This window comes from Nyctibius grandis, chromosome 2, assembly GCF_013368605.1.
Source record: "Nyctibius grandis isolate bNycGra1 chromosome 2, bNycGra1.pri, whole genome shotgun sequence".
Taxonomy (NCBI): Eukaryota; Metazoa; Chordata; class Aves; order Nyctibiiformes; family Nyctibiidae; genus Nyctibius; species Nyctibius grandis.
The window spans coordinates 126,827,298-126,854,101 of NC_090659.1; the positions used below are offsets into that span (position 1 = coordinate 126,827,298).

General features: G+C 63.6%; 1 protein-coding gene across 1 annotated transcript in view; it reads right to left on the reverse strand.

The window, feature by feature from the left end:
* Positions 1-3,345: 3,345 nt before the first annotated feature.
* Positions 3,346-26,804, reverse strand: part of ARAP1 (ArfGAP with RhoGAP domain, ankyrin repeat and PH domain 1) — a 35,072-nt gene continuing 11,613 nt past the window's right edge. Inside the window, exons 12-32 of the mRNA XM_068418948.1 lie at positions 25,253-25,427; positions 21,723-21,857; positions 20,731-20,866; positions 18,917-19,019; positions 18,642-18,837; positions 16,968-17,013; positions 16,618-16,781; positions 15,570-15,782; positions 13,597-13,702; positions 13,204-13,351; positions 12,980-13,063; positions 12,745-12,813; positions 12,473-12,590; positions 10,283-10,396; positions 9,665-9,807; positions 8,064-8,146; positions 6,825-6,875; positions 5,871-5,934; positions 5,060-5,215; positions 3,908-3,945; positions 3,346-3,699 (exon numbers count right to left, since the gene is read on the reverse strand). Coding sequence (XP_068275049.1) covers positions 3,928-3,945; positions 5,060-5,215; positions 5,871-5,934; positions 6,825-6,875; positions 8,064-8,146; positions 9,665-9,807; positions 10,283-10,396; positions 12,473-12,590; positions 12,745-12,813; positions 12,980-13,063; positions 13,204-13,351; positions 13,597-13,702; positions 15,570-15,782; positions 16,618-16,781; positions 16,968-17,013; positions 18,642-18,837; positions 18,917-19,019; positions 20,731-20,866; positions 21,723-21,857; positions 25,253-25,427 — 2,322 coding nt within the window. The 3' untranslated portion in view covers positions 3,346-3,699; positions 3,908-3,927. The remainder of the gene's footprint in view (positions 3,700-3,907; positions 3,946-5,059; positions 5,216-5,870; positions 5,935-6,824; positions 6,876-8,063; positions 8,147-9,664; positions 9,808-10,282; positions 10,397-12,472; positions 12,591-12,744; positions 12,814-12,979; positions 13,064-13,203; positions 13,352-13,596; positions 13,703-15,569; positions 15,783-16,617; positions 16,782-16,967; positions 17,014-18,641; positions 18,838-18,916; positions 19,020-20,730; positions 20,867-21,722; positions 21,858-25,252; positions 25,428-26,804) is intronic.

Here is a 26,804-nt window from a genome sequence, read left to right on the forward strand (position 1 = left end):
TGCCTCCCCTGGGTGCTGCCTCCCCTGGGTGCTGCCTGCCCAGGGTGCTGCCCGTCCAGGGTGCTGCCTGATTGGCGTGCTGCCTGCCGTGGGTGCTGCCCGCCCTGGGTGCTGCCTGCCCTGGGTGCTGCCCGCCCTGGGGTGCTGCCTGCCCTGGGTGCTGCCCGCCCTGGGTGCTGCCTGCCCTGGGTGCTGCCCGCCGTGGGTGCTGCCTGCCCTGGGTGCTGCCTGATTGGGGTGCTGCCTGCCCTGGGTGCTGCCCGCCCTGAGTGCTGCCTCCCCTGGGTGCTGCCTCCCCTGGGTGCTGCCCGCCCTGAGTGCTGCCCGCCCTGGGTGCTGCATGCCCTGGGTGCTGCCCGTCCTGGGTGCTGCCCGCCCTGGGTGCTGCATGCCCTGGGTGCTGCCCGCCCTGGGTGCTGCCCGCCCTGGGTGCTGTCTGCCCAGGGTGCTGCCCGCCCTGGGGTGCTGCCCGTCCAGGGTGCTGCCTGCCATGCGCCGATGACACGCGTGTGTGCAAACAGGGGTGCACAAGCATGTGCAGACACCGAGGAGGCGTCAGACGGGCACGCGGGCAGCGCTGGGCACGCGCTGTGGGCATTGAGCATGTGTAGCACACACTGAACATGTGTTGCACACACTGAACATGTGTTGCATGCACTGAACATGTGTTGCATGCACTGAGCATGTTGCGTGCACTGAGCACGTGTTGCGTGCACTGAGCACATGTTACATGCACTGAGCAGGCATTACATGCACTGAGCACGCATCGCATGCACTGAGCACGTGTTGCATGCACTGAACATGTGTTGCACGCATGGAGCACGTGTTGCATGCACTGCACATGTTTTGCATACACTGAGCACGTTGCATGCACTGAACATGCGTTGCAGACACCAAGCATGTTACATGCACTGAGCACGTTACATGCACTGAGCAGACATTACATGCACTGAGCACATGTTGCATGCACTGAGCACGTGTTGCACACATTGAACATGTGTTGCATGCACTGAGCATGTTGCATGCACTGAGCAGGCGCTGCATACACCAAGCACGTGTTGCATGCACCGAGCACGTGTTGCATGCATTGAGCATGTGTTGCATGCGCTGAGCACGTGTTGCATGCACTGAACGTGTGTCGCATGCACTGAGCATGTTACATGCACCAAGCACATGTCACATGCACTGAGGAGGCGTTACATGCACTGAGCACGTGTCGCATGCACTGAGGAGGCGTTACATGCACCGAGCACGTGTCACATGCGCTGAGCATGTTACATGCACTGAGCACGTGTCGCATGCACCGAGCAGGCGTTACATGCACCGAGCACGTGTCACATGCACTGAGCATGTTACATGCACCAAGCATGTGTCGCATGCACCGAGCAGGCGTTACATGCACTGAGCACGTGTCGCATGCGCTGAGCATGTTACATGCACCAAGCACGTGCCACATGCGCTGAGGAGGCGTTACATGCACCAAGCATGTGTCGCATGCGCTGAGCATGTTACATGCACCGAGCACGTGTCACATGCACTGAGCAGGTGTTACATGCACTGAGCACGTGTCACACGCACTGAGCAGGCGTTACATGCACCAAGCACATGTCACATGCACTGAGCATGTTACATGCACCAAGCACGTGTCGCATGCACTGAGCATGTTACATGCACCGAGCACGTGTCGCATGCACTGAGCATGTTACATGCACAGCAGGAACAGCTGCTGGTGGAAGCTCTGCTGGTTCAGGGGCTGGGAAGAGCTCGGCTGGCTCCTGGAACGGGGCAGGGCGAGGGTGGGTGGGGGTGAGGGTGGGTGGGGGTGCTGGTGGGGAGAGGGTGGGAAGGAGGAGGACAGAGGGACACGGGTGTGACTGGAGGGACAGGCGGGCTGGTGGCGGGTGGGTGGGTGGAGGGATGGATGGGTGGGTGGTGGGGTGGATGGGTGCTGGGATGGATGAGGGGATGGATGGGTGGTGGGATGGATGAGGGCATGGATGGGTGGTGGGATAGATGAGGAGATGGATGGGTGGTGGGATGGACGGGTGGTGGGATGGTTGAGGGGATGGGTGGGTGGTGGGATGGGTGCTGGGATGGGTGGTGGGGTGGTTGGGTGGTGGGGTGGATGGGTGGTAGGATGGATGAGGGGATGGATGGGTGGTGGGATGGATCAGAGGATGGATCAGGGAATGGATAGGGGGATGGATGGGTGGGGGGATGGATGAGGGGGTGGGTGGGTGCTGGGATGGGTGCTGGGATGGGTGCTGGGATGGATGGGTGGGGGATGGGTGGATGAGTACCCGGACAAAGCTGGGTGCTGATGGCATTCCACAGCACATCACGGGGTTGGGTGTCAGGCACCCCCACCCCTCCCCGCCTGCAGACCCCTGGCACCAGCACCCCCAGCAAGGGCGGGGTGGGGGCTGGCACCGGGGCTGGCAGAGCCTGGTCCCCTCTCCGACACCCGGGTGAGGGGCCCGAGGCCGAGGCTGGCGGGGGGCTGGCGTTGGGGGGCCGTGGGGACAGGGTGCCCCCCCCGGCTCCATCCCGACGGCTCCAGAGCGGTGGGTGGTGCGTCTGCACCCATGGGTGACTGACAGCCCCCACCCACACGTGACTCAGCGCCTGGCACCTCGGGGGGGCTCAGTGTGAGGAGGGGGCATGGGACACCCACCAGGGCCACCTCAGTGTGAGGAGGGGGCATGGGACACCCACCAGGGCCACCTCAGCGTGAGGAGGGGCATGGGACACCCACCAGGGCCACCGCAGGGGAACGATGCTGCCAGCCCTGCGGGCACACCCGGGCACGTCTTGCTGCCCACCCAGCCCCCTGGTGTCCCTGTGTCCCTGGGGACGTGGGGCAGGCAGAGGGCCCAGGCCACCTCCTGCCCCCCAGGCTGATCCCCAAGGCCGTGCCCAGCGAGGATGGCTGCCAGGCAGGTCTCAAACGAGCTGGTGGCCAGGCCCAGGGGGTGGGCACCGGGCACGGGTGGCACCCGCCACGTGCTGTGGGGCTGACATGGGTGAGCGTGGGTTTAGGGTGGGTTTAGGTGCCCCTCCTGGGCACATCCCCAGGGCCACCCAGTCCTTGGTGGCACCCAGCGGGCAGGATGCCACGGAAGGTGGGTGCAGGCAGGGGACCCGCAAACCCTCACCCACCCTGGGAGCCACCTCCCATCCCCGTGTGCCAACACCCTGGCACTGGCACAGCACCCCGGGCAGGGCTCGAGGACCCCGGGTGCCACCTCTCTGTCCCCAAAAGCAGCTCAGCATCTCGCTGGTGGCATCGCCCATCGCCTCGGGAGCACCCACCTCCCGCTGCCACCCACCACAGACCTGGCCACCTCCATGCCAAGACCTTTAATACCAAGAGGTGGCAGCAGGAAGGGGGTGCCAGCTCCTGCCACCCCCCACCACGGCGGGGGGTGCACCCCCTCCCCACTCTGGGGGGGGCGCAGAGGCTCTTGGCACCCTGCCCACCACGGAGGGCACCCAGGGGTGAGACACCCACTCCCCAGGGGTGGGCTGGCACTGCCTGGTCCCCCGTGGGCATCGCCAGCGGGTGGGTGGGGGTCTCGCTGCTGCGTCCCCTCCTGGTTGCCCGTGGGTCACCGTGGGGGGAGGCTCTGGTGACGGTGGGACCCCCCGGTCCCGTGCCAGGGTGGGGGGCTGGCACCCCTGCCCCGCTTGCGGACGAACCTGTGGCACAGAGCGGAGGGTTGGCGAAGGGGAGGGGGCTGCCACCCGGCAGGGGGACACGCGGCGGGGGGGGCACCACCGGGCACGGCCGCGGGTGCCCGTGTCCCCAAGGAGGGGTGGCAAGGGGACAGCCAGAGCCATAGGCTGCCACCTCCCTGCGGGCTGGGGGTGCGGGCAGGGGGTGCGGGCAGGGAGGGGGGACCCTCACCGTCGCATCAGGCCTCCAGCTCAGACGTTTCGCAGGAGCTGGGGACAGAGCAGAGATGTCCCCATTTGTCCCCATTTGTCCCCAGCACCCCCCTGCGGCTGGGGTCCAGGACCCCCCGTGTCACCCCCCCCATGTCACCCCCCCATGTCACCCCCCGTGTCACCCCCCTGTCACCCCCTGTGTCACCCCTGTGTCACCCCCCGTGTCACCCCCTGTCACCCCCCTGTGTCCCCCCCACATCACCCCCCCGTGTCACCCCCACGTCACCCCCCGTGTCCCCCCTGTCACTCCCCATGTCACCCCCCCGTCACCCCCCATGTCACCCCCCTGTCACCCCTCTGTCACCCCTGTGTCACCCCCGTGTCCCCCCCCCGCCACCCCCCGTGTCACCCATCCTGTCACCCCCCCATGTCACCCCCCCATCACCCCTCCGTGTCACACCCCTTGTGTCACCCCCCGTGTCACCCCCCCATGTCACCCCCGTGTCACCCCCTGTGTCACCCCCGTGTCACCCCCCATGTCACCCCCCCGTGTCCCCCCCGTGTCATCCCCGTGTCCCCCCCGTGTCACCCCCTGTGTCACCCCCGTGTCACCCCCCTGTTACCCCCTGTGTCACCCCTGTGTCACCCCCCGTCACCCCCCCGTGTCACCCCCTGTGTCACCCCCGTGTCACCCCCCGTGTCACCCCCGTGTCACCCCCCCATGTCACCCCCCATCACCCCTCCGTGTCACCCCCCTGTCACCCCCCCATGTCACCCCCGTCTCACCCCTCCGTGTCCCCCCCATGTCACCCCCCCATCACCCCCCCTGTCACCCCCCTTGTCACCACCCTGTGTCACCCCCCGTGTCACCCCCCCATCACCTCGTATCACCCTCCCCGTGTCACCCCGCCGTGTCACCTCCCCATGTCAACCCCCGTGTCACCCCCCTGTCACCCCCCCGTGTCACCCCCCATATCACCCCCCCATATCACCCCCCAGTGTCACCCCCCGTGTGTCACCCCCCCCGTGTCACCCCCCCATGTCACCCCCCGTGTGTCACCCCCTGTGTCACCCCCCTGTCACCCCCCTGTGTCACCCCCGTGTCACCCCCCATGTCACCCCCCCATATCACCCCCCGTGTCACCCCCCGTGTCCCCCCCGTGCCACCCACGGTCAGGGGGTCGGTGGCGAAGGCGGCCACGCTGCTCCTCATGTCGCTCTCGCTGCCCCGCAGCGGGATGAGGGACACGGTGCCCGCCCGGGGCTCCTGCTGCCACCGCGGCGCCCGCGCCTTGGGGGGGTCCGAGGGCCACAGCGCCCCGCCGTGCTGGGCACAGGGACCCCGGACCGCTGCCCACCCTGTGCCCACTGCCCACACCATGCCCACCCCGTGCCCACTGCCCACCCCATACCCACTGCCCACACCATGCCCACCCCGTGCCCACTGCCCACCCCATACCCACTGCCCACCCTGTGCCCACCCCATACCCACTGCCCGCCCCATACCCACCCCGTACCCACTGCCCCATACCCACTGCCCACCTCATGCCCACCCCATACCCACTGCCCGCCCCATACCCACCCTGTACCCACTGCCCCATACCCACTGACCACCTCGTGCCCACCTCGTACCCGCTACCCACCCCATACCCACTGCCCACCCCTACCCACCCCATACCTGCCCCATACCCACTGCCCACCTCGTGCCCACCCCATACCCGCTACCCACCCTGTACACACCCTGTGCCCACTGCCCACCCCATACCCACTGCCCACCCCATGCCCACCCCATACCACTGTCCACCCTGTGCCCACCCCATACCCACTGCCCACCCCGTACCCACTGCCCACCCCGTACCCACCCCATACCCGCCCCATACCCACTGCCCACCCCGTACCCACCCCACACCCACTGCCCACCCCGTGCCCACCCCATACCCACCCCATACCCCCTGCCCGCCCCCTGCCCGCCCCGTGCCCACCTGCACGTGCAGGAAGGTGGCGAACCACTCCCGCAGGTCGGCCTGGGTGTCACAGCACAGGTACCTGCGGGCACACGGCGTCAGCCCCCAGAGGGGACAGCGGGGCGCAGCGGGGTGGCACGTGCCCGTGCCCGCTGCGGGGACACCCAGCTGCTCCCCCCTGTCCCTTCCCATGTCCCCATGTCCCCCCTGTGTCCCCCCTGTCCCTTCCCATGTCCCCATGTCCCCATGTCCCTCCTGTCCCTTCCCATGTCCCCTGTCCCCCCCATGTCCCCCCCGTCCCTTCCCATGTCCCCATGTCCCCCCTGTGTCCCCCCTGTCCCTTCCCATGTCCCCCCTGTGTCCCCCCTGTCCCTTCCCATGTCCCCCTGTCCCCGCCATGTCCCCTGTCCTTTCTCATGTCCCCATGTCCCCATGTCTCCCCATCCCCATGTCCCCTCTTGTCCCTTACCATGTCCCCTGTCCCCCCCATATCCCCCGTCCCTTCCCATGTCCCCATGTCCCCCCCATCCCCATGTGCCCATGTCCCCCCTGTCCCCATGTCCCCCCATCCCTTCCCATGTCCCATGTCCCCCCCATGTCCCCCCCTGTCCCTTCCCATGTCCCCATGTCCCCCCCTCCCCACATCCCCCCGTCCCTTACCATGTCCCCATGGCCCCCTCATGTCCCTTCCCATGTCCCCATGTCCCCGCTGTGTCCCCCCTGTCCCTTCCCATGTCCCCCCGTCCCCCCAATGTCCCCCCTGTCCCTTCCCAAGTCCCCATGTCCCCATGGCCTCCCCTGTCTCTTACCATGTCCCCATGTCCCCCTCATCCTTGTCCCCCCTGTCCCTTTCCATGTCCCCATGTCCCCCCCGTCCCTTCCCATGTCCCCCCCCATCCCTTCCCATGTCCCATGTCCCCCCTGTCCCCCCCCATGTCCCCATGTCCCCCCCATGTCCCCCCTGTCCCTCACCATTGCTGCTTCTCGTGTTTCTCGTTCTCGTAGCACACGGTGAAGCCCCAGCTGGGGGCGGGGGGGGATGGGAACACGGGGTCAGCACCCCGGGGTGCCCCCGGCCCCGCACACGCGTGTCCAGGGACCCCAGTGCCCCCCCTGTCCCTGTCACCCCCGTCCCTGTCACCCCTGCCCCTGTCACCCCCCCCGTCCCTACGAGCCCCCGGAGCAGATGGATTTGAGGGCTCCCTGCAAACCCGCACGGCTCGTCACGCGTGTGCTCACACACACGCACATGTATGGATTGCACACGCACACCCACATGGACACACACACACACACGTGTACACAGCCTGCTGACATGCAAGCACACGCATACATGGACACACACATGCACACACATGCACACGCACACAGCTCGCTGACATGCATGCACACACCCATATGCACACACTGACATGCATGAACACACATGCACACACACGCACACACAGGTGCATATGCACATGTGCACACACGTGTGCACAAGTTGCTGACATGCATGCACACACAAACATGGACACACATATTCCCACGCACTCATATGCACACACATGCACTTGCACACTGACACACATGCACACACGCAGACATGCATGCACATGCACACACTCACACTCCCATGCACATGCACACAGACGCTGACATGCATGCACACACACTCACACACATGTGTACACAACTTGCTGACACGCATGCACACACGTATTTCCATGCACTCATATGCACACACATGCACACTGACATGCATGCACACACATGCACACACTCACATGCATATATGCACACGCACACAACTCTGGCATGCACACACACACCCACATGCACACGTGTGCACATGCACACACACATGCTTGCACACACGTGTTCACATGCACACACGCACACACCTCGCTGATGTGTACGCGCACACGCGTGTGCACACACGCAGACGCTGCCATGCACACGCTCAAAGGCACATGGAAGCAAACCCACACGCGTGCCCACGCACACCCACACGCGTGCCCACGGTCCCCCCCCCACCCCAGGGCCGGGTCCCCCCTGGCCAGGGCACAGCGGTGGGCACAGGCCGGTCCCCTGAGCTGGCACCGGCCGCAGCCGCGTCCTGCGGGGCTGCGCTGACACCTGGTGGCCACGGGCACGGCTGGCACGAGCCGGGTGCCAGGAGCCACAGCTGCCCCTGTCCCCAGCCCAGCCGGGCACCCCGTTGCTCCTCACCACGTCGGTGGGCGAAGCTTCTTCTTGATGCCCAGGTAGACCTTCAGGTTCCTCACGGGCCACTCCTTCTCGGGCTTGTGGCTCTGGGGGGGCACAGGGACCAGCCCGGGGTTGGGCACTGCCAGCCCCAGCGCTGCCTGCACTGCCCGTGCCATGCCAGCCCCATCGCTGCCTGCACTGCCCGTGCAATGCCAGCCCCACCGCTGCCTGCACTGCCCATGCGCTGCCAGCCCCAGCGCTGCCTGCACTGCCCATGCCATGCCAGCCCCATTGCTGCCTGCGCTGCCCGTGCGCTGCCAGCCCCATTGCTGCCTGCGCTGCCCGTGTGATGCCAGCCCCATCGCTGCCAGCCCCATCTCTGCCTGCACTGCCCGTGTGCTGCCAGCCCCATCACTGCCAGCCCCAGCGCTGCCTGCACTACCCATGTGCTGCCAGCCCCATTGCTGCCAGCCCCATCACTGCCTGCACTGCCCATGCCATGCCAGCCCCAGCGCTGCCTGCACTGCCCGTGCGCTGCCAGCCCCATTGCTGCCTGCGCTGCCCGTGTGATGCCAGCCCCATCGCTGCCAGCCCCATCGCTGCCTGCACTGCCCATGCCATGCCAGCCCCATCGCTGCCTGCACTGCCCATGCCATGCCAGCCCCAGCGCTGCCTGCACTGCCCGTGCGCTGCCAGCCCCATTGCTGCCTGCGCTGCCCGTGTGATGCCAGCCCCATCGCTGCCAGCCCCATCGCTGCCTGCACTGCCCATGCCATGCCAGCCCCATCGCTGCCTGCACTGCCGGTGCACTGCCAGCCCCAGCGCTGCCTGCACTGCCCGTGCAATACCAGCCCCAGCGCTGCCTGCACTGCCCATGCGATGCCAGCCCCAGCGCTGCCTGCGCTGCCCGTGTGATGCCAGCCCCAGCACTGCCAGCCCCAGCGCTGCCTGCGCTGCCCGTGTGCTGCCAGTCCCATTGCTGCCTGCACTGCCAGCCCCATCGCTGCCTGCACTGCCCATGTGATGCCAGCCCCAGCGCTGCCTGCAATGCCAGCCCCATCACTGCCAGCCCCATCGCTGCCTGCAACACCCATGTGATGCCAGCCCCAGCGCTGCCTGCACTGCCTGTGCGCTGCCAGCCCCATCGCTGCCTGCACTGCCCATGCGATGCCAGCCCCAGCGCTGCCTGCAATGCCAGCCCCATCACTGCCAGCCCCATCGCTGCCTGCAACACCCATGTGATGCCAGCCCCAGCGCTGCCTGCACTGCCTGTGCGCTGCCAGCCCCATCACTGCCCGCACTGCCCATGTGCTGCCAGCCCCAGCGCTGCCTGCACTGCCCGTGCGCTGCCAGCCCCATCGCTGCCAGGCCCATTGCTGCCAGGCCCATCACTGCCTGCACTGCCCATGCCATGCCAGCCCCATCGCTGCCTGCACTGCCCGTGCCACGCCAGCCCACGCAGGTCCCCAGGGATGTCCCACATCCTTCGGGCCACCCAGCCCAGTGTCACCACTTGGCACAGCGGGCAAGGCAAGTGAAGGCAGGGGAAGGGCAGGGAAGGGCCGGGAAGGGCAGGGAAGGGCACGGTGCCCGCGGGCAGGCAGCGGGCAGGCAGGGCTCACCCGCACTTCCTTGTAGAGGCGCAGGCAGGAGTGGCTGAGGATGAAGTAGCGGTCGTGGAAGCCCGTGCTCAGGCCGAGGCCCAGAAGGTTCCGCTCCTCCCGGAACTTCATCATGCCATGCTTGCAGTCGCCCACTCGGCTGGCTGGGGGCACCCGGTGAGGGTGGGCACGGGGTGCAGCCACAGCCCCCAGGACCACAGCCCACCCGCTGCTGGCCATCTCCCCCAGCAGCCACCCACCACCCCGTACTGGGAGGCTCCCAGTCATGTGCTGGTGCCCGCTCTGCTGGCAGGTCAGGCAGGATGGGTGATGGTTGTGGGGTCACAGCTGGTGGGATGGGGAGCTGTCCCCATCCCCATCCCATCCCCATCCCATCCCATCTCCATCCCCGTCCCCATCCCATCTGCATCCCATCCTCATCCCCATCCCCATCCCATCCCATCCCATCCCCATCCCATCTCCATCCCATCCCATCCCCATCCCCATCCCATCTCCATCCCATCTCCATCCCCATCCCATCCCATCCCCATCCCCATCCCCATCCCATCCCCATCCCATCCCCATCCCCATCCCATCTCCATCCCTGTCCCCTCCCTCCTCTCCCTCCCAGCCCCTCACCGAGGTAGATGAGCATGTTCTCCATGGACATCTGCTTCTTCACCACCAGGTAGCTCTCTGTCCCCAGGCCGTGCAAAATGGGCAGGACCTTTTCCGAGTAGTGCAAGGGCCGCTCTGGCGGGCAGGGAGACAGGCAGGGGTCAGGCAGCACCCCAGGGGATGGCACCCACCAAGGGGGAGTCACATGTGTCCCAAGGACCTGCCAAGCTCCTCCTGAGCAGACCTGTGCCACATCATCGCCTTTTCACAGAATCACTGAGGTTGGAAGAGCCCTCTGGGCTCATCGAGTCCAACCATTGCCCTGACACCACCATGGCAACTAGACCAGGGCACTAAGTGCCATGTCCAGGCTTTTCTTAAACCCCTCCAGAGATGGTGACTCCACCACCTCCCTGGGCAGCCCCTTCCAATGGCTAATGACCCTTGCTGAGAAGAAATGCTTCCTAATGTCCAACCTGAACCTCCCCTGGCCAAGCTTGAGGCTGTGTCCTCTTGTCCTATCGCTGGTTGCCTGGGAGAAGAGGCCAACTCCCACTCCACTACAACCTCCTTCAGGTAGTTGTAGACTGCACTAAGGTCACCTCTGAGCCTCCTCTTCTCCAGGCTAAACACCCCCAGCTCCCTCAGCCGTTCCTCGGAGGTCAGACCCTCCAGACCCTTCACCACCTTGGTCGCCCTCCTCTGGACTCGCTCCAACACCTCAACATCTCTCTTGAAGTGCGGGGCCCAGAACTGGACACAGGATTTTGACTGGGTTAATTTCACGGTGGTTACTAATTGTCCCCTGGGGAGGTGACTTTTGGACCCGCTGGGACAGGCAGGTGGCTCGGGAGCGGTTGCACAACGTGTGTGTTTGGAGAACACGCGTGCCTGCGAAGGCATGCGCCCAGGTATGTCAAGCACGCGCGTTTCCACGCCCATGAAGGGCGAGTCAAGGATTTCACAGAAGTTCATAGGTGAATATGCAAATTGAGGCTAATTTTGGCGATGGATCCTTTTGATTTCTAAGGGTTGGGTGGTACTGGGCTGAGCACGGCGCTTGGGTGCTTCCCCAGGCAGCACCCACCCTTTGCCAAAGGGAGCCTGGGCATGATGGCTTGGGGTTGCCAAGGGCCAGGACACCTCACCAAGGGCTTTCACAGAATCAATGAGGTTGGAAGAGCCCTCTGGGATCATCGAGTCCAACCATTGCCCTGACACCACCATGGCAACTAGACCTGGGCACTAAGTGCCATGTCATCGTCTTTCAGCGATGCCCAGAGCGCTGCCAGGTGTTGGAACCCCCCAGGGTGCAGACAGATGTCCTGGCCCAAACCACCGGGTCATCTGCAGCGCTCAGCCATGGGCGACCTGGGTGCGGTGAGCAAAGCTGCAGCACCACAGCGAGCCTCTCCTGAGCGTCTGGAGCCCAGCATTGTTCCATGGTGCAGTCCTCATGGGAGCCTTCTTGTCCCCATCCCCATCTCCATCCCATCTCCATGCCTATCCCCATCTCCATCCCATCTCCATGTCTATCTCCATCCCCATCTCCATCCCATCCCCAACGCCATCCCCATCCCATCTCCATCCCCATCTCCATTCCATCTCCATCCCCATCCCCATCTCATCTCCATCCCCATCCCCATCTCATCTCCATTCCATCTCCATCCCCATCCCCATCTCATCTCCATTCCCATCTCCATCCCCATCCATTCCCCATCTCCATCTCCATCTCTATCTCCATCTCCATCCCCATCCTTGTCGTCATCCTCATTCCATCCCCATCCCATCTCCATCCCCATCCCTGTCCTCATCCTCTTTCCATCCCCATCTCATCTCCATCCCCATCTCCATCTTCATCCCCATCCCATCCCATCTCCATCCCTATCCCTTCCCATCCCCATCCCCATCCCCATCCCATCTCCATCTCCATCCCCATCCCTTCCCCATCTCCATCCCCATCCCATTTCCATCCCATCTCCATCCCCATCTCTATCTCCATCCCCATCCCATCTCCATCCTCATCCCCATCCCCATCCCTGTCCCCATCCCATCTCCATCTCCATCTCCATCCTCATCCCCATCCCCATACCATCCCCATCCCATTCCATCCCCATCTCCATCCCCAGCTCATCTCCATCCCCATCTCCATCCCTGTCCCGATCCCTGTCCCTGTCCCCTTCCCCACCACCCTCACGCCCCCGCACCAACCTGCCTCCTCCCTCTCGTTCACTTCGAAGCAGCTCCAATAGTCCTTCTCCTTCATGACGACTTTCCTCCTGTCCAGGATCTCGAAGGTGAGCTCCTCGGCTGTCATGGTGGCCGGGATCTAGGAGGAAGGGAGGGGACAGGTCTCCATCAGCCAGTGCCCAGGGCCGTGCCACCCTTGTACCAGCTCAGAGCATCCCCCCATGCCACCACAGAGGTTTGGGCATGCAACAGGAGGTCCCTGTCCCCTCTGTGCCCTCTGCCCCACCGCTCACCTTGACATGCTGCTCTGTCTCTGTCTTCTTCTCCTCCAAGTAGACGGTGCAGATGAAGTCCCCGGCTTGCTGGAGGGCAACGGGAAAGCACTTGGACCTGCAGCTTCCCACGTGTGGTCTAAACCCCCCTCACCCAGCATGGACACCCCCTGCCTGGGGCATCTCCAGGAGATGCTGGAGCAGGCGGTGAGGTCCCCTCCAATGCCCCAGGAATGTCCCCACGTCCAGGACCCACCTGCGTCCCGCTGGACGCTGCCTCCCGCATCTTCATGATGGCCATGATCTCATCCTGCTGCTTCTTCATCTCTTGGTCGTTGACCTGATGAGGAAGAGAAGCCCAGGGAGCCATCAGGGCTGACCAGATGGAGATGGGGACCATCCCCATCCCATCTCCATCTCCATCCCTTCTCCATCTCCATCTCCATCTCACTGCAGCACCAGTGGTGGGGGTGAACCTACATTAAATATCTCCACGTAGTGGCTGATGAGGTCCTCCACCACGCGCCCTGCCTTGTAGTCCTTCCCGTCTGTCTGGAAGAGCGTGGGCCCGAAGACGATGGCCAAGTTGTGCGTGTTCATCTGGTTCTCCCCGGAGAAGAGCTGCACCCTGCAGGGAACCCATCACGATTCCTGCCCTGGAGCCACCCCAAGACCCCCCTTCAGCCTTGCCAAGGGGAATCCCACCCACACCGGGACGTGATGCTCAGCTTTGGGCACAGCTTGACCCCAAATGTCCTTGCTTGGGATGTGGATGGTGGGACAAGGGCTGTCCTCCACCCCATAGCCTCCCCAGGACCCTGGGTGATGCCCCATGGGGGCTTGGGGACCTCAGCTGTGCCACCCATGCCATACCGAAAGAGGTGGTTGATGAGGGCCTTCAGCGTGGCCCGGTTCACCGTGGGGAGGGTGCCCAGGAGCCGCCGGTACTCGCCGATCTTCTCCTCCTCATCCTCCAGCGCTGCGAGAGGAGCACGAGGGAGGGGATGAGCGCCGAGGGGCGCGAAGGTGAAATGAAGACCCACAGCCCCACCATCCCCTCTCCAGACCCCAGGTGGGACCCTCCAGACCCACTGTGGGGCTGGAGCATCCCAGTTCTGTGGGAATGGAGCATCCCAGCTCCATGGGGCCAGAGCTTCCTGGGAATGGAGCACCCCATCTCCGTGGGGCCAGAGCATCTCAGCTCCATGGGACCGGAGCACCCCACCTCTATGGGGCTGGACCATCCCAGCTCTGTGGGGCTGGACCATCCCAGCTCTGTGGGGCTGGAGCACACCAGCTCCGTGGGAGGGGACCATCCCAGCTCCGTGGGGCTGGACCATTACAGCTTCGTGGGACAGGACCATCCCAGCTCCACGGGACCATCCCAGCTCTGTGGGGCCAGAGCATCTCAGCTCCATGGGACCAGAGCACCCCACCTCTATGGGGTTGGACCTTTCCAGCTCTGTGGGGCAGGACCATCCCAGATCCGTGGGGCTGGAGCACCCCAGCTCCGTGGGACGAGATCATCCCAGCTCTGTGGGGCTGGACCATCCCAGCTTCGTGGGGCCGGATCATCCCAGCTCCGTGGGACCATCCCAGCTCTGTGGGACCATCCCAGCTCCATGGGACGGGACCATCCCAGCTCCGTGGGACCATCCCAGTTCTGTGGGCTGGACTATCCCAGCTCCGTGGGGCTGAATTGCCCCAGTTCCATGGGGCTGGACCATCCCAGCTCCGTGGGGCTGGACCATCCCAGTTCCGTGGGTCCATCCCAGCTCTGTGGGACCACCCCAGCTCTGTGGGACCACCCCAGCTCCATGGGACCATCCCAGCTCCATGGGACGGGACCATCCCAGCTCTGTGGGACCATCCCAGTTCCGTGGGCTGGACCATCCCAGCTCCGTGGGGCTGAATTGCCCCAGTTCCATGGGGCTGGACCATCCCAGCTCCGTGGGGCTGGACCATCCCAGCTCCATGGGACCATCCCAGCTCCGTGGGACCATCCCAGCTCCGTGGGGCTGGACCATCCCAGCTCCATGGGACAGGACCATCCCAGCTCTGTGGGACCATCCCAGTTCCGTGGGCTGGACCATCCCAGCTCCGTGGGGCTGGATTGCCCCAGTTCCATGGGGCTGGACCATCCCAGCTCCATGGGACCATCCCAGCTCCATGGGACAATCCCAGCTCCGTGGGGCTGGACCATCCCAGCTCTGTTGGTCGGGATCACCCCAGCTCCATGGGACCATCCCAGTTCCGTGGGACGGGACCATCCCAGCTCCCTGGGACCATCCCAGCTCCATGGGACCATCCCAGTTCCGTGGGATGGGACCATCCCAGCTCCCTGGGACCATCCCAGCTCCGTGGGACCATCCCAGCTCCGTGGGACCATCCCAGCTCCGTGGGGCTGGACCATCCCAGTTCTGTTGGTCGGGATCACCCCAGCTCCATGGGACCATCCCAGTTCCGTGGGACGGGACCATCCCAGCTCCATGGGACCATCCCAGCTCCGTGGGGCTGGACCATCCCAGCTCCCTGGGACCACCCCAGCTCCACGGGGCCGTGGCTCGCAGCTGTTTTGCCGCTGGGCGCGTCCGTCCCTGGTATTCAGGGCCTGGATCCAGCAGCCGGGGCGGGGGGGTCTGGCTCTCTGCCCCGCCTCCGCCCCAGCCGTGCCGGAGCAGGGGGTTGCGCGGGGTCACCCCACCCACCGCTCCAACCCCGGACACATGTGGGGCCCAGATGTTCTCCCCCCACCTCCACGCAGCCCAGAGGAGAGGACCAAGGGGCTGCAGCAGAGCCGGGGAGCCTGGACCCCCTCACCCCACCAGCAGACCCCCAGGGCTCACCCGTGGCCCGCAGCCAGTCCTGGCCCCACCGCCCCGTGAAGAGCCCGTCGCCGAGGTCGCGGAAGAAGCGTTTGAGGGTGTTGGCCACGTCGTCCACGTGGTGCTCGCCCTCCTTGAGCCGCACGCTGCGGGCGTCGCGGCGCAGCATCTCCAGCAGGCTGGTGGTCTTCGAGTTCTGCCCGCTCTTGCGGTAGATGCCCTCAGACGTCAGCCCTGTGGCAGAGCCGGGGGGGATGAGACCCAACAGTCACCCCTTCCAGCCCCCCACCCATCCGCTGGCTCCTCATCAAACACCGCCGGGGCCGTGGTGGTTCCCACCCCGCAGGTGTTGCCGTGACCACCGAGGAGCCATGGGGCTGGAGCCAAAACCCAGCTCCAAGCCAGGGCCCAGCTCCAAGCCAGAGCCCTCCCACGGAGCTGGAGCATATGGAAACACATGTGACAAGTCTACAGTTTAGTCTACAACAACCTGAAGGGAGGTTGTAGTAGAGTGGGAGATGGCATCTTCTCCCAGGCAACCAGCAATAGGACAAGAGGACACAGCCTCAAGCTTGGCCAGGGGAGGTTCAGGTTGGACATTAGGAAGCATTTCTTCTCAGCAAGGGTCATTAGCCATTGGAAGGGGCTGCCCAGGGAGGTGGTGGAGTCACCATCTCTGGAGGGATTCAAAAGCCATGTAGATGTGGTGCTGAGGGACATGGGTTAGTGGTGGCCTTGGCAGAGTTGGGTTGATGGTTGGACTTGATGGTCTTAAAGGTCATTTCCAACCAAAAGCTCCTTTCCAAGCATTTCTTCTCAGAAAAGGTCATCAGACATTGGAAGGGGCTGCCCAGGGAGGTGGTGGAGTCACCATCTCTGGAGGGGTTGAAGAAAAGCCTGGACATGGCACTTAGTGCCCTGGTCTAGTTGCCATGGTGGTGTCAGGGCAATGGTTGGACTCGATGAGCCCAGAGGGCTCTTCCAACCTCGTTGATTCGGTGATTTATGAGCGTGCAAGGTCTCAGGCTGCTGTCTCAGAGGGGTCCCCGCCGCGGGCGGTGGCACGTACCGCACTGGGTGATGTAGTCGACGCAGCGGTCCACCAGCAGCGGGACGTCCGACTCCGTCAGCTGCTGCTCCGACAAGGTGTCCCCGGAGCTGCCCGCAGCCTTCTGGATGGCCTGGACCCAGCCCAGGAAATCCAGCTTCCTCTCGCCCTGGATGTACAGCGTCCTGCCGGCGGGGGGACCCCCTCAGCGGGGTGGCAGCCGCCCCCCCAGAGCCCCCCCAGCATGGGTGGGACCCCCAGGAACACCATCACCGGGGGGCTGGGGATGGTCCTGGCTCTCTGTTGGGGGTCCCAAGGCAGCCCAGGAGGAGCAGGGTGGGATCTAACCCCCCTCCTGCCTCTGCTCCTACCTCCGTCTCTCCACCAGCACCAGCACCTCGTTGTCCCCCTGGATGGCTGGGAGGGAAGGCAGAGGGTCCGTCACCCGTGGGAACGTGGGGTGCCCCCGCCCCACCCCAGCCCCACGTGCCACGGGGGGCTGGGCAGTGCCAACGCGTCCAGCTCCAACCCAACCGGGACAAGGAGTGACTGCCCAGGGGTGGGGAAGAGGGTGGAGAGGAGGAAGAGGTGGAGGAGGAAGAGGGTAGAGAGGAGGAAGAGGACGGAGAGGAGGAAGAGGACGGAGAGGAGGAAGAGGTGGAGGAGGAAGAGGGTAGAGAGGAGGAAGAGGACGGAGAGGAGGAAGAGGACAGAGAGGAGGAAGAGGACAGAGGAGCAAGAGGACGGAGAGGAGGAAAAGGTCAGAGGGGAAGAAGAGGGTGGAGAGGAGGAAGAGGATGAAGAGGAGGAAGAGGATGGAGAGGAGGAAGAGGATGGAGAGGAGGAAGAGGGTGGAGGAGGAAGAGGACGGAGAGGAGGAAGAGGACGGAGAGGAGGAAAAGGTCAGAGGGGAGGAAGAGGGTGGAGAGGAGGAAGAGGATGAAGAGGAGGAAGAGGGTGGAGAGGAGGAAGAGGACGGAGAGGAGGAAGAGGACGGAGAGGAGGAAGAGGATGAAGAGGAGGAAGAGGGTGGAGAGGAGGAAGAGGACGGAGAGGAGGAAGAGGACGGAGAGGAGAAAGGGAGTGGAGAGGAGGAAGAGGATAGAGAGGAAGAAGAGGATGGAGAGAAGGAAGAGGGTGGAGGAGGAAGAGGATGGGGAGGAGGAAGAGGACAGAGAGGAGGAAGGGGGTGGAGAGGAGGAAGGGGGTGGAGAGGAGGAAGAGGGTGGAGGAGGAAGAGGATGGAGAGGAGGAAGAGGATAAAGAGGAGGAAGAGAATGGAGAGGAGGAAGAGAATGGAGAGGAGGAAGAGGGTGGAGGAGGAAGAGGCTGGAGAGGAGGAAGAGGGTGGAGAGAAGGAAGAGGGTGGACAGGAGGAAGAGGACGGAGAGGAGGAAAAGGGTGGAGAGGAGGAAGAGGATGGAGGAGGAAGAGGATGGAGGAGGAAGAGGACGGGGAGGAGGAAGAGGAGGAAGAGGAGGAAGAGGAGGAAGAGGAGGAAGAGGAGGAAGAGGAGGAAGAGGAGGAAGAGGAGGAAGAGGGTGGAGGAGGAAGAGGACAGAGATGAGGAAGAGGACAGAGAGGAAGAAGAGTATGGGGAGGAGGAAGAGGATGGGGAGGAGGAAGAGGATGGGGAGGAGGAAGAGGACGGGGAGGAGGAAGAGGACAGAGAGGAAGAAGAGTATGGGGAGGAGGAAGAGGACGGGGAGGAGGAAGAGGATGGAGAGGAGGAAGAGGACGGAGGAGGAAGAGGACGGAGGAGGAAGAGGACGGAGAGGAGGAAGAGGACAGAGAGGAAGAAGAGTATGGGGAGGAGGAAGAGGACGGGGAGGAGGAAGAAGACGGAGGAGGAAGAGGACGGAGAGGAGGAAGATGGAGAGGAGGAAGAGGGAGGAGAGGAGGAAGAGGGTGGAGGAGGAAGAGGATGGAGAGGAGGAAGAGGATGGAGAAGAGCAAGAGGACGGAGAGGAGGAAGAGGACGGGGAGGAGGAAGAGGACGGGGAGGAGGAAGAGGATGGCGAGGAGGAAGAGGATGAAGCACCCACAGAGCTCCTGCAGCTTGCGCAGCTGGAGCGGGTCGGGCCGCAGGCCGTCGGGGCCGCGGAGGTGCAGCGCGGGGCCGGCCAGCGCGAACCAGCCCTCGCGGCCCTGCTCCAGGTTGAGCCCCCCCTTGTAGCGCAGCCGCCCCACGCGCTCGAAGTCCAGCGCCAGCAACTCCTCGGCGTAGGGGTGGACGAAGGCCTGGGGGGGGGGGAGTAGAGGGAGCGTCGGTGCCAGGGTGCCCACCCACCCCTGGCACCCCCAGCCCCCCGTGTCCCACCTTGGCGATGGACGTGACCCACTCCCGCGCGCCGTCGGGGCTCTCCAGCCCGAAGAGGTAGAGCCGCTCCGACTCGGTGTAAACCTCGAAGGTGTGCTCGAGGCTGCGGGAGGGAGGAAAAGGTTACAAAGGGGCTGCCACCCCGAGTAGGGAGGGCACCTCGCTGGGCATCCCGGGTGGGAGCCCCCCTGCACGGCCCCAGGAGCTCCAGTGTCCCCGTGGTGCCGCAGAGGGGTTACAAAGGGGTTACAAAGCAGCTACAAAGGGGCTGCAGACGGGTTACAAAGGGGTTACAAAGAGGTTACAAAGGGGTTACAAAGGGGCTGCAGAGGGGTTACAAAGGGGCTGCAGAGGGGTTACAAAGCGGTTACAAAGGGGCTGCAGACGGGTTACAAAGGGGTTACAAAGAGGTTACAAAGGGATTGCAAAGGGGCTGCAGAGGGGTTACAAAGGGGTTACAAAGGGGCTGCAGAGGGGTTACAAAGGGGTTACAAAGAGGTTACAAAGGGATTGCAAAGGGGCTGCAGAGGGGTTACAAAGGGGTTACAAAGGGGCTGCAGAGGGGTTACAAAGGGGTTACAAAGGGGTTACAAAGGGGCTGCAGAGGGGTTACAAAGGGATTGCAAAGGGGCTGCAGAGGGGTTACAAAGCGGTTACAAAGGGGCTGCAGAGGGGCTGCAGAGGGGTTACAAAGAGGCTGCAAAGGGGCTGCAGAGGGATTACAAAGCGGTGACAAAGGGGCTGCAGAGGGGTTACAAAGGGGTTACAAAGCAGTTACAAAGGGGCTGCAGAGGGCTTACAAAGCAGTTACAAAAGGATTGCAAAGGGGCTGCATAGGGGCTGCAGAGGGGTTGCAGAGGGGTTGCAAATGGGTTGCAAAGGAGTTACAAAGGGATTGCAAAGGAGTTGCAAAGAGGCACAGAGGGTCTGCAAAGGGGTTGTAAAGGGGTTACAAAGGAGCTGCAGAGCGGTTGCAAAGGGACTGCAAGGGGGTTGCAAAGGTGTTACAAAGGGATTGCAAAGGGGCTGCAGAGGAGCTGCAAAGGGGCTGCAGAGGGGTTACAAAGGAGTTACAAAAGGATTGCAGAGTGGTTACAAAGGAGTTACAAAGGGATTGCTAAAGGGCTGTAGAGGTGTTGCAGAGGGGTTGCAAAGGGGCTGCAGAGGGGCTGCAAAGGGGTTACAAAGGGGTTACAAGGGGCTGCAAAGGGGCTGCAGAGGGGCTGCAGAGGGGCTGCAGAGGGGCTGCAGAGGGGCTGCAGAGGGGTTACAAATCGGTGACAAAGAGGCTGCAAAGGGGCTGCAAAGCGGTTACAAAGGGGCTATAAAGGGATTGCAAAGGGGCTGCAGAGGGGTTGCAAAGGGGTTGCAGAGGAGTTACAAAGGGATTGCAGAGGAGTTACAAAGGGATTGCAAAGGGGTTACAAAGGGGTTGCAAAGAGGCTGCAGAGAGGCTGCAGAGGGGTTACAAAGGGATTGCAAAGGGGCTGCAGAGGGGCTGCAGAGGGGCTGCAGAGGGGCTGCAGAGAGGTTACAAAGAGGTTACAAAGGGACTGCAAAGGGGCTGCAAAGGGGTTGCAGAGGGGTTGCAGAGGGGTTGCAGAGGGGTTGCAGAGGGGTTGCAGAGGGGTTACAAAGGGGCTGCAGAGGAGTTACAAAGAGGTTACAAAGCAGTTACAAAGGGACTGCAGAGGAGTTACAAAGCGGTGACAAAGGGACTGCAAAGCAGTTACAAAGGGGCTGCAAAGGGGTTACAAAGGGGTTACAAAGGGGTTGCCCCGGGGCTGTGGGGGTCCACGGGGGCGCGGCGTTACCCGTGGGCGTGGGGCGGGTGGGTCACCAGACACACCATCTCCTCCGCCCGGATCTCCCCGTTGGGCGCGGCGGCGCGGTCCGACTCGTAGTAGCTGAGGACGCCGTCCTGCAGCGTGCACCAGCGGCGGCTGAACTCTGCGTGGCACAGGGGGTGCTGGGTGGCCCCGGGTCGCCCACCAACACTCCCTGGGTGGCCCCACAGCACCCACTGGGTGCCCACCCACTGGGATCCTCGCCCCCTCACAGGCGGGTGCTGGGTGGCCCCCAAGTCGCCCACCAACCCACCCTGGGTGCCCCCCAGGTCGCCCACAAACCCACCCTGAGTGGCCCCCAGGTCACCCACCAACCCATCAACCCTGGGTGGCCCCACAGCACCCACTGGGTGCCCACCCGCTGGGATCCTTGACCCATCACAGGCGGGTGCTGGGTGGCCCCCAGGTCGCCCACCAACCCATCCTGGGTGGCCCCCAGGTCACCCACCAACCCACCCTGGGTGGCCCCAGGTCGCCCACCAACCCACCCACCCTGGGTGGCCCCACAGCACCCACTGGGTGCCCACCCGCTGCGATCCTCGCCCCATCACAGGTGGGTGCTGGGTGGCCCCCAGGTCGCCCACCAACCCACCCTGGGTGGCCCCACAGCACCCACTGAGTGCCCACATGCTGGGATCCTCACCCCATCACAGGCGGGTGCTGGGTGGCCCCCAGGTCGCCCACCAACCCATCCTGGGTGGCCCCAGGTCGCCCAAAAACCCACCCTAGGTGGCCCCAGGTCGCCCACCAACCCACCCTGGGTGGCCCCCAGGTCACCCACCAACCCACCCACCCTGGGTGGCCCCACAGCACCCGCTGGGTGCCCACCCACTGGGATCCTCGCCCCATCACAGGCGATGCAGTGCCCTGGGGAGTAGGGGACGGTGCCACCCCCCCCCCAGCACCCCAACCCTGAGCCCCCCACCCCACCGCCCCCCACCCCACGGACCCCCACGGACCTTCCGGGCCCTTCCGCTCGCCCACGGCCTTGGCCATGGAGGGGGTCTTGTAGAGGAAGCCGTTGTGGGTGACGGAGGGCAGGGGCACCGAGTAGGGCTTGGCCTCGCTGCCCCCCACCTCCAGGCGGGGCGGCTCTGCGAAGGGGGTGACAGCGGTGACATCCCCATCCCGCACCCCGTGTCCAGCGTCCCCCATCCCACATCCCGCATCCCGCATCCCACAGGGATTTTTACTGAATTTGCCCCTTTTTTCCCTGGATTTGCCCCTTTTTTCCCCTGGATTTGCCCCTTTTTTGCTGGATTTGCCCCATTTTTCGCTGGATTTGCCCCATTTTTTTTTGCTGGATTTGCCCCTTTTTTGGCTGGATTTGCCCCTTTTTTCCCTGAATTTGCCCCTTTTCCCCTGAATTTGCCCCTTTTCCCCTGAATTTGCCCCTTTTTCGCTGGATTTGGTCCATTTTTCGCTGGATTTGCCCCTTTTTCCCTGGATTTCCCCCTTTTTTTTTCACTGGATTTGACCCTTTTTCGCTGGATTTGGCCCATTTTTTCACTGGATTTGCCCCTTTTTTGGCTGGATTTACCCCATTTTTCACGGTATTTGCCCTTTTTTTAGCTGGATTTGCCCCTTTTTCGCCTGGATTTGCCCTTTTTTCCCTGGATTTGCCCCTTTTTTGCTGGATTTGCCCCTTTTTTCCCTGGATTTGCCCCTTTTTTGGATGGATTTGCCCCTTTTTTGCTGGATTTGCCCCTTTTTTCCCTGGATTTGCCCCTTTTTTGGATGGATTTGCCCCTTTTTAGCTTGATTTGCCCCTTTTTTCACTGTATTTGCCCTTTTTTTAGCTGGATTTGCCCATTTTTTGCTGGATTTGCCCCTTTTTTCCCTGGATTTGCCCCTTTTTCCCCTGGATTTGCCCCTTTTTTTTCTGGATTTGCCCCTTTTTCGCTGGATTTGCCCCATTTTTCGCTGGATTTGCCCCATTTTTTTTTGCTGGATTTGCCCCTTTTTTGGCTGGATTTGCCCCTTTTTTCCCTGAATTTGCCCCTTTTCCCCTGAATTTGCCCCTTTTCTTTTGGATTTGCCCCTTTTTCGCTGGATTTGGTCCATTTTTCGCTGGATTTGCCCCTTTTTCCCTGGATTTCCCCCTTTTTTTTTCACTGGATTTGACCCTTTTTCGCTGGATTTGGCCCATTTTTTCACTTGATTTGCCCCTTTTTTGGCTGGATTTACCCCATTTTTCACGGTATTTGCCCTTTTTTTAGCTGGATTTGCCCCTTTTTCGCCTGGATTTGCCCTTTTTTCCCTGGATTTACCCCTTTTTTGCTGGATTTGCCCCTTTTTTCCCTGGATTTGCCCCTTTTTTGGATGGATTTGCCCCTTTTTTGCTGGATTTGCCCCTTTTTTCCCTGGATTTGCCCCTTTTTTGGATGGATTTGCCCCTTTTTAGCTTGATTTGCCCCTTTTTTCACTGTATTTGCCCTTTTTTTAGCTGGATTTGCCCATTTTTTGCTGGATTTGCCCCTTTTTTCCCTGGATTTGCCCCTTTTTCCCCTGGATTTGCCCCTTTTTTTTCTGGATTTGCCCCTTTTTCGCTGGATTTGGTCCATTTTTCGCTGGATTTGCCCCTTTTTCCCTGGATTTCCCCCTTTTTCTTTCTGGATTTTCCCCTTTTTCGCTGGATTTGGCCCATTTTTTCACTGGATTTGCCCCTTTTTTTTCTGGATTTACACCATTTTTCACTGTATTTGCCCTTTTTTTAGATGGATTTGCCCCTTTTTCCCTGGATTTGCCCCTTTTTCCCCTGGATTTGCCCCTTTTTCCCCTGGATTTGCCCCTTTTTTTCTGGATTTGCCCCTTTTTTCACAGGATTTGCCCATTTTTCACGGGATTTGCCCCTTTTTTCACAGGATTTGCCCATTTTTCACGGGATTTGCCCCTTTTTTCACAGGATTTGCCCATTTTTCACTGGATTTGCCCTTTTTTCCCCTGGATTTGCCCCTTTTTCCCTGCATTTGCACCTTTTTTGGCTGGATTTGCCCCATTTTTGGCTGGATCTGCCATGCCCACCCCACACCTCCACGCCCCCCCCCACCTGAACGCGGCTCTGCCCCAGCCTCCCCGTGTGACCAGGGGCACGTCCCCTGCCTCAGTTTCCCCACCTCACCCCCTAGCAAGAGCCCCCCCCCCCCCATGTCCCCCAGGGCCCAGGCCCAGTCGGGGCGCGGGGACACCCCTAAAGCCCCCCCAGCTCAGGCCACGGGGCCACCCGGAGCTCCAGCCTCCGGCTTCCGTGGGACGGGCTTGGCCACCGAGGTGGCTACCGGGGTGACAGCTATGGCTGGCCGGCCCCGAGCCTTCCCGGGCCAGAGGTTCACCCCAAATCGGGGTGCGGGTCGGTCCCGTGGGAGACCCCCACCCACCTGGAGGGGGGCTACTGGAGGTGGGGGCTGGTGGCCCCATCCCTCCCGGTGCCCTCAGCACCATCCTGCATCCCCAGCGGGTCACTGGACCAGTGTCCCCAGCTGGGAAGGAGCCACCCCCACCCACCCACCCAACCCCAACCCAAGGGGTGCCCAAAGCCCCTCTCCTGGGTGCCCAGAACCCCTCTCCTGGGTGCCCACAGCCCCTCTCCTGGGGTGCCCACAGCCCCTCTCCTGGGTGCCCAGAGCCCCTCTCCTGGGTCCCCAAAGCCCCTCCCCTGGGGTGCCCAGAGCCCCTCTCCTGGGGTGCCCAGAGCCCCTCCCCTGGGTGCCCAGAGCCCCTCCCCTGGGGTGCCCAGAGCCCCTCCACTGGGTGCCCACAGCCCCTCTCCTGGGTGCCCAAAGCCCCTCTCCGGGGTGCCCAGAACCCCTCTCCTGGGTGCCCAGAGCCCCTCTCCTGGGTGCCCAAAGCCTCTCCACTGGGGTCCCCAAAGCCCCTCTCCTGGGTGCCCAAAGCCCTTCTCCTGGGGTGCCCAAAGCCCCTCTCCTGGGGTGCCCAGAGCCCCTCTCCCGGGTCCCCAGAGCCCCTCTCCTGGGGTGCCCAGAGCCCCTCTCCTGGGGTGCCCAAAGCCCCTCTCCTGGGGTGCCCAGAGCCCCTCTCCTGGATGCCCAGAGTCCCTCTCCTGGGGTGCCCAGAGCCCCTCTCCTGGGGTGCCCAAAGCCCCTCTCCTGGGGTGCCCAGAGCCCCTCTCCTGGATGCCCAGAGTCCCTCTCCTGGGGTGCCCAGACCCCCTCTCCTGGGTGCCCAGAGCCCCTCTCCTGGGTGCCCAGAGCCGCTCTCCTGGGGTGCCCACAGCCCCTCTCTGGGGTGCCCAAAGCCCCTCTCCTGGGTGCCCAGAGCCCCTCTCCTGGGTGCCCAAAGCCCCTCCCCTGGGTGCCCAGAGCCCCTCCCCTGGGTGCCCAGAGCCCCTCTCCTGGGGTGCCCAGTGCCCAGCAGCTGGGGACCCCCAGCACAAGAGCTGGGACATCCCTGTGCCCCCTTGGGGACACCCTGGCAGCAGGGTGGTGGCAGTGGGTGGGTGGGGGGCTTCGGGGGGTGGGTGCCCCCTTACCTGAGGTCCTGTTGAGGAGCAGGAACTCCATCTGCAGCCTCTGCCCGCTCTTCTGTGCCAAGGCCAAGGGCGTGGGGTACCGGGGGTCCCCGGTGGCACAGGTGACGGTGGCCCCGCAGAAGAGCAGCGCCAAGGTCTCGGCCAGGTCCGCGGTGGTGACGGCGGCGCACAGGGCCTGCGGGGAGAGGAGGAGGGTGAGGCCGAAGGCTCCCGAGGAGGAGGAGGAGGAGGAGGAAGGACAAAAGGAGGTTGGAAGTGGGAGAAGTTTGGAGCTGGCGGCTGGATCCCACCCTCGCGGGTGAAGTCATCGGGCAGCGGGGCGGGCCGCGCTGGAGCGCAAACAAGCCCACACGCGGATTCCTGTGGCCCCCCCCCGGCTCGTGGGCAACCGCGGCGGTGGCCAAGGTGGCCATGGCGGAGCGGGGAGGGTGGCCACGGCACTGGGATGGTGGCATCTGGGAAAACGGAGCCCCAATGGGGGGGCTGGCCAGGGATTGGGGTGCTGCGTGGGTGCCTTGGGTGTTGGGTGGGTGCCCTGGTCAGGATTGGGGTGCTGAGTGGGTGCCCTGGTCACAGACTGGGGTGCTGGGTGGGTGCCCTGGGTGTTGGGTGGGTGCCCTGGCCAGGAATTGGGGTGCTGAGTGGGTGCCCTGGGTGTTGGGTGGGTGCCTTGGTCAGGGATTGGGGTGCTGGGTGGGTGCCCTGGTTAGGGATTTTGGTGCTGGGTGGGTGCCCTGGGTGTTGGATGGGTGCCCTGGTCAGGGATTGGGGTGCTGGGTGGGTGCCCTGGTTAGGGATTTTGGTGCTGGGTGGGTGCCCTGGGTGTTGGATGGGTGCCCTGGTCAGGGATTGGGGTGCTGGGTGGGTGCCCTGATCACGATTGGGGTGCTGGGTTGGTGCCCTGGGTGCTGGGTGGGTGCCCTGGTCAGGGACTGGGGTGCTGGGTGGGTGCCCTGGGTGCTGGGTGGGTGCCCTGGTCAGGGACTGGTGTGCTGGGTGGGTGCCCTGGGTGTTGGGTGGGTGCCCTGGCCAGGGACTGGGGTGCTGGGTGGGTGCCCTGGGTGTTGGGTGGGTGACCAGCCCAGGGATTGGGGTGCTGGGTGGGTGCTCTGGGTGCTGGGTGGGTGCCCAGTCAGGGACTGGGGTGCTGAGTGGGTGCCCTGGGTGCTGGGTGGGTGCCCCGGTCAGAGATTGGGGTGCTGGGTGGGTGCCCTGGCCAGAAGCACAAACAAGCCCACACGCGGATTCCTGTGGCCCCCCCCGGCTCGTGGGCAACCGCGGCGGTGGGCAAGGTGGCCATGGCAGAGCAGGGAGGGGAGGGGAGACACGGGGCTGGGGTGGTGGCACACGGGACAACGGAGCCCCAATGGGCACTGTGCCCATGGGTGGGAGGGGGAGTGGGGGTGCTGGGCAGGGACTGGGATGCTGGGTGGGTGCCCTGGGTGCTGGGTGGGTGCCTTGGTCAGGGATTGGGGTGCTGGGTGGGTGCCCTGGGTGCTGGGTGGGTGCCCTGGTTAGGGACTGGGATGCTGGGTGGGTGCCCTGGGTGCTG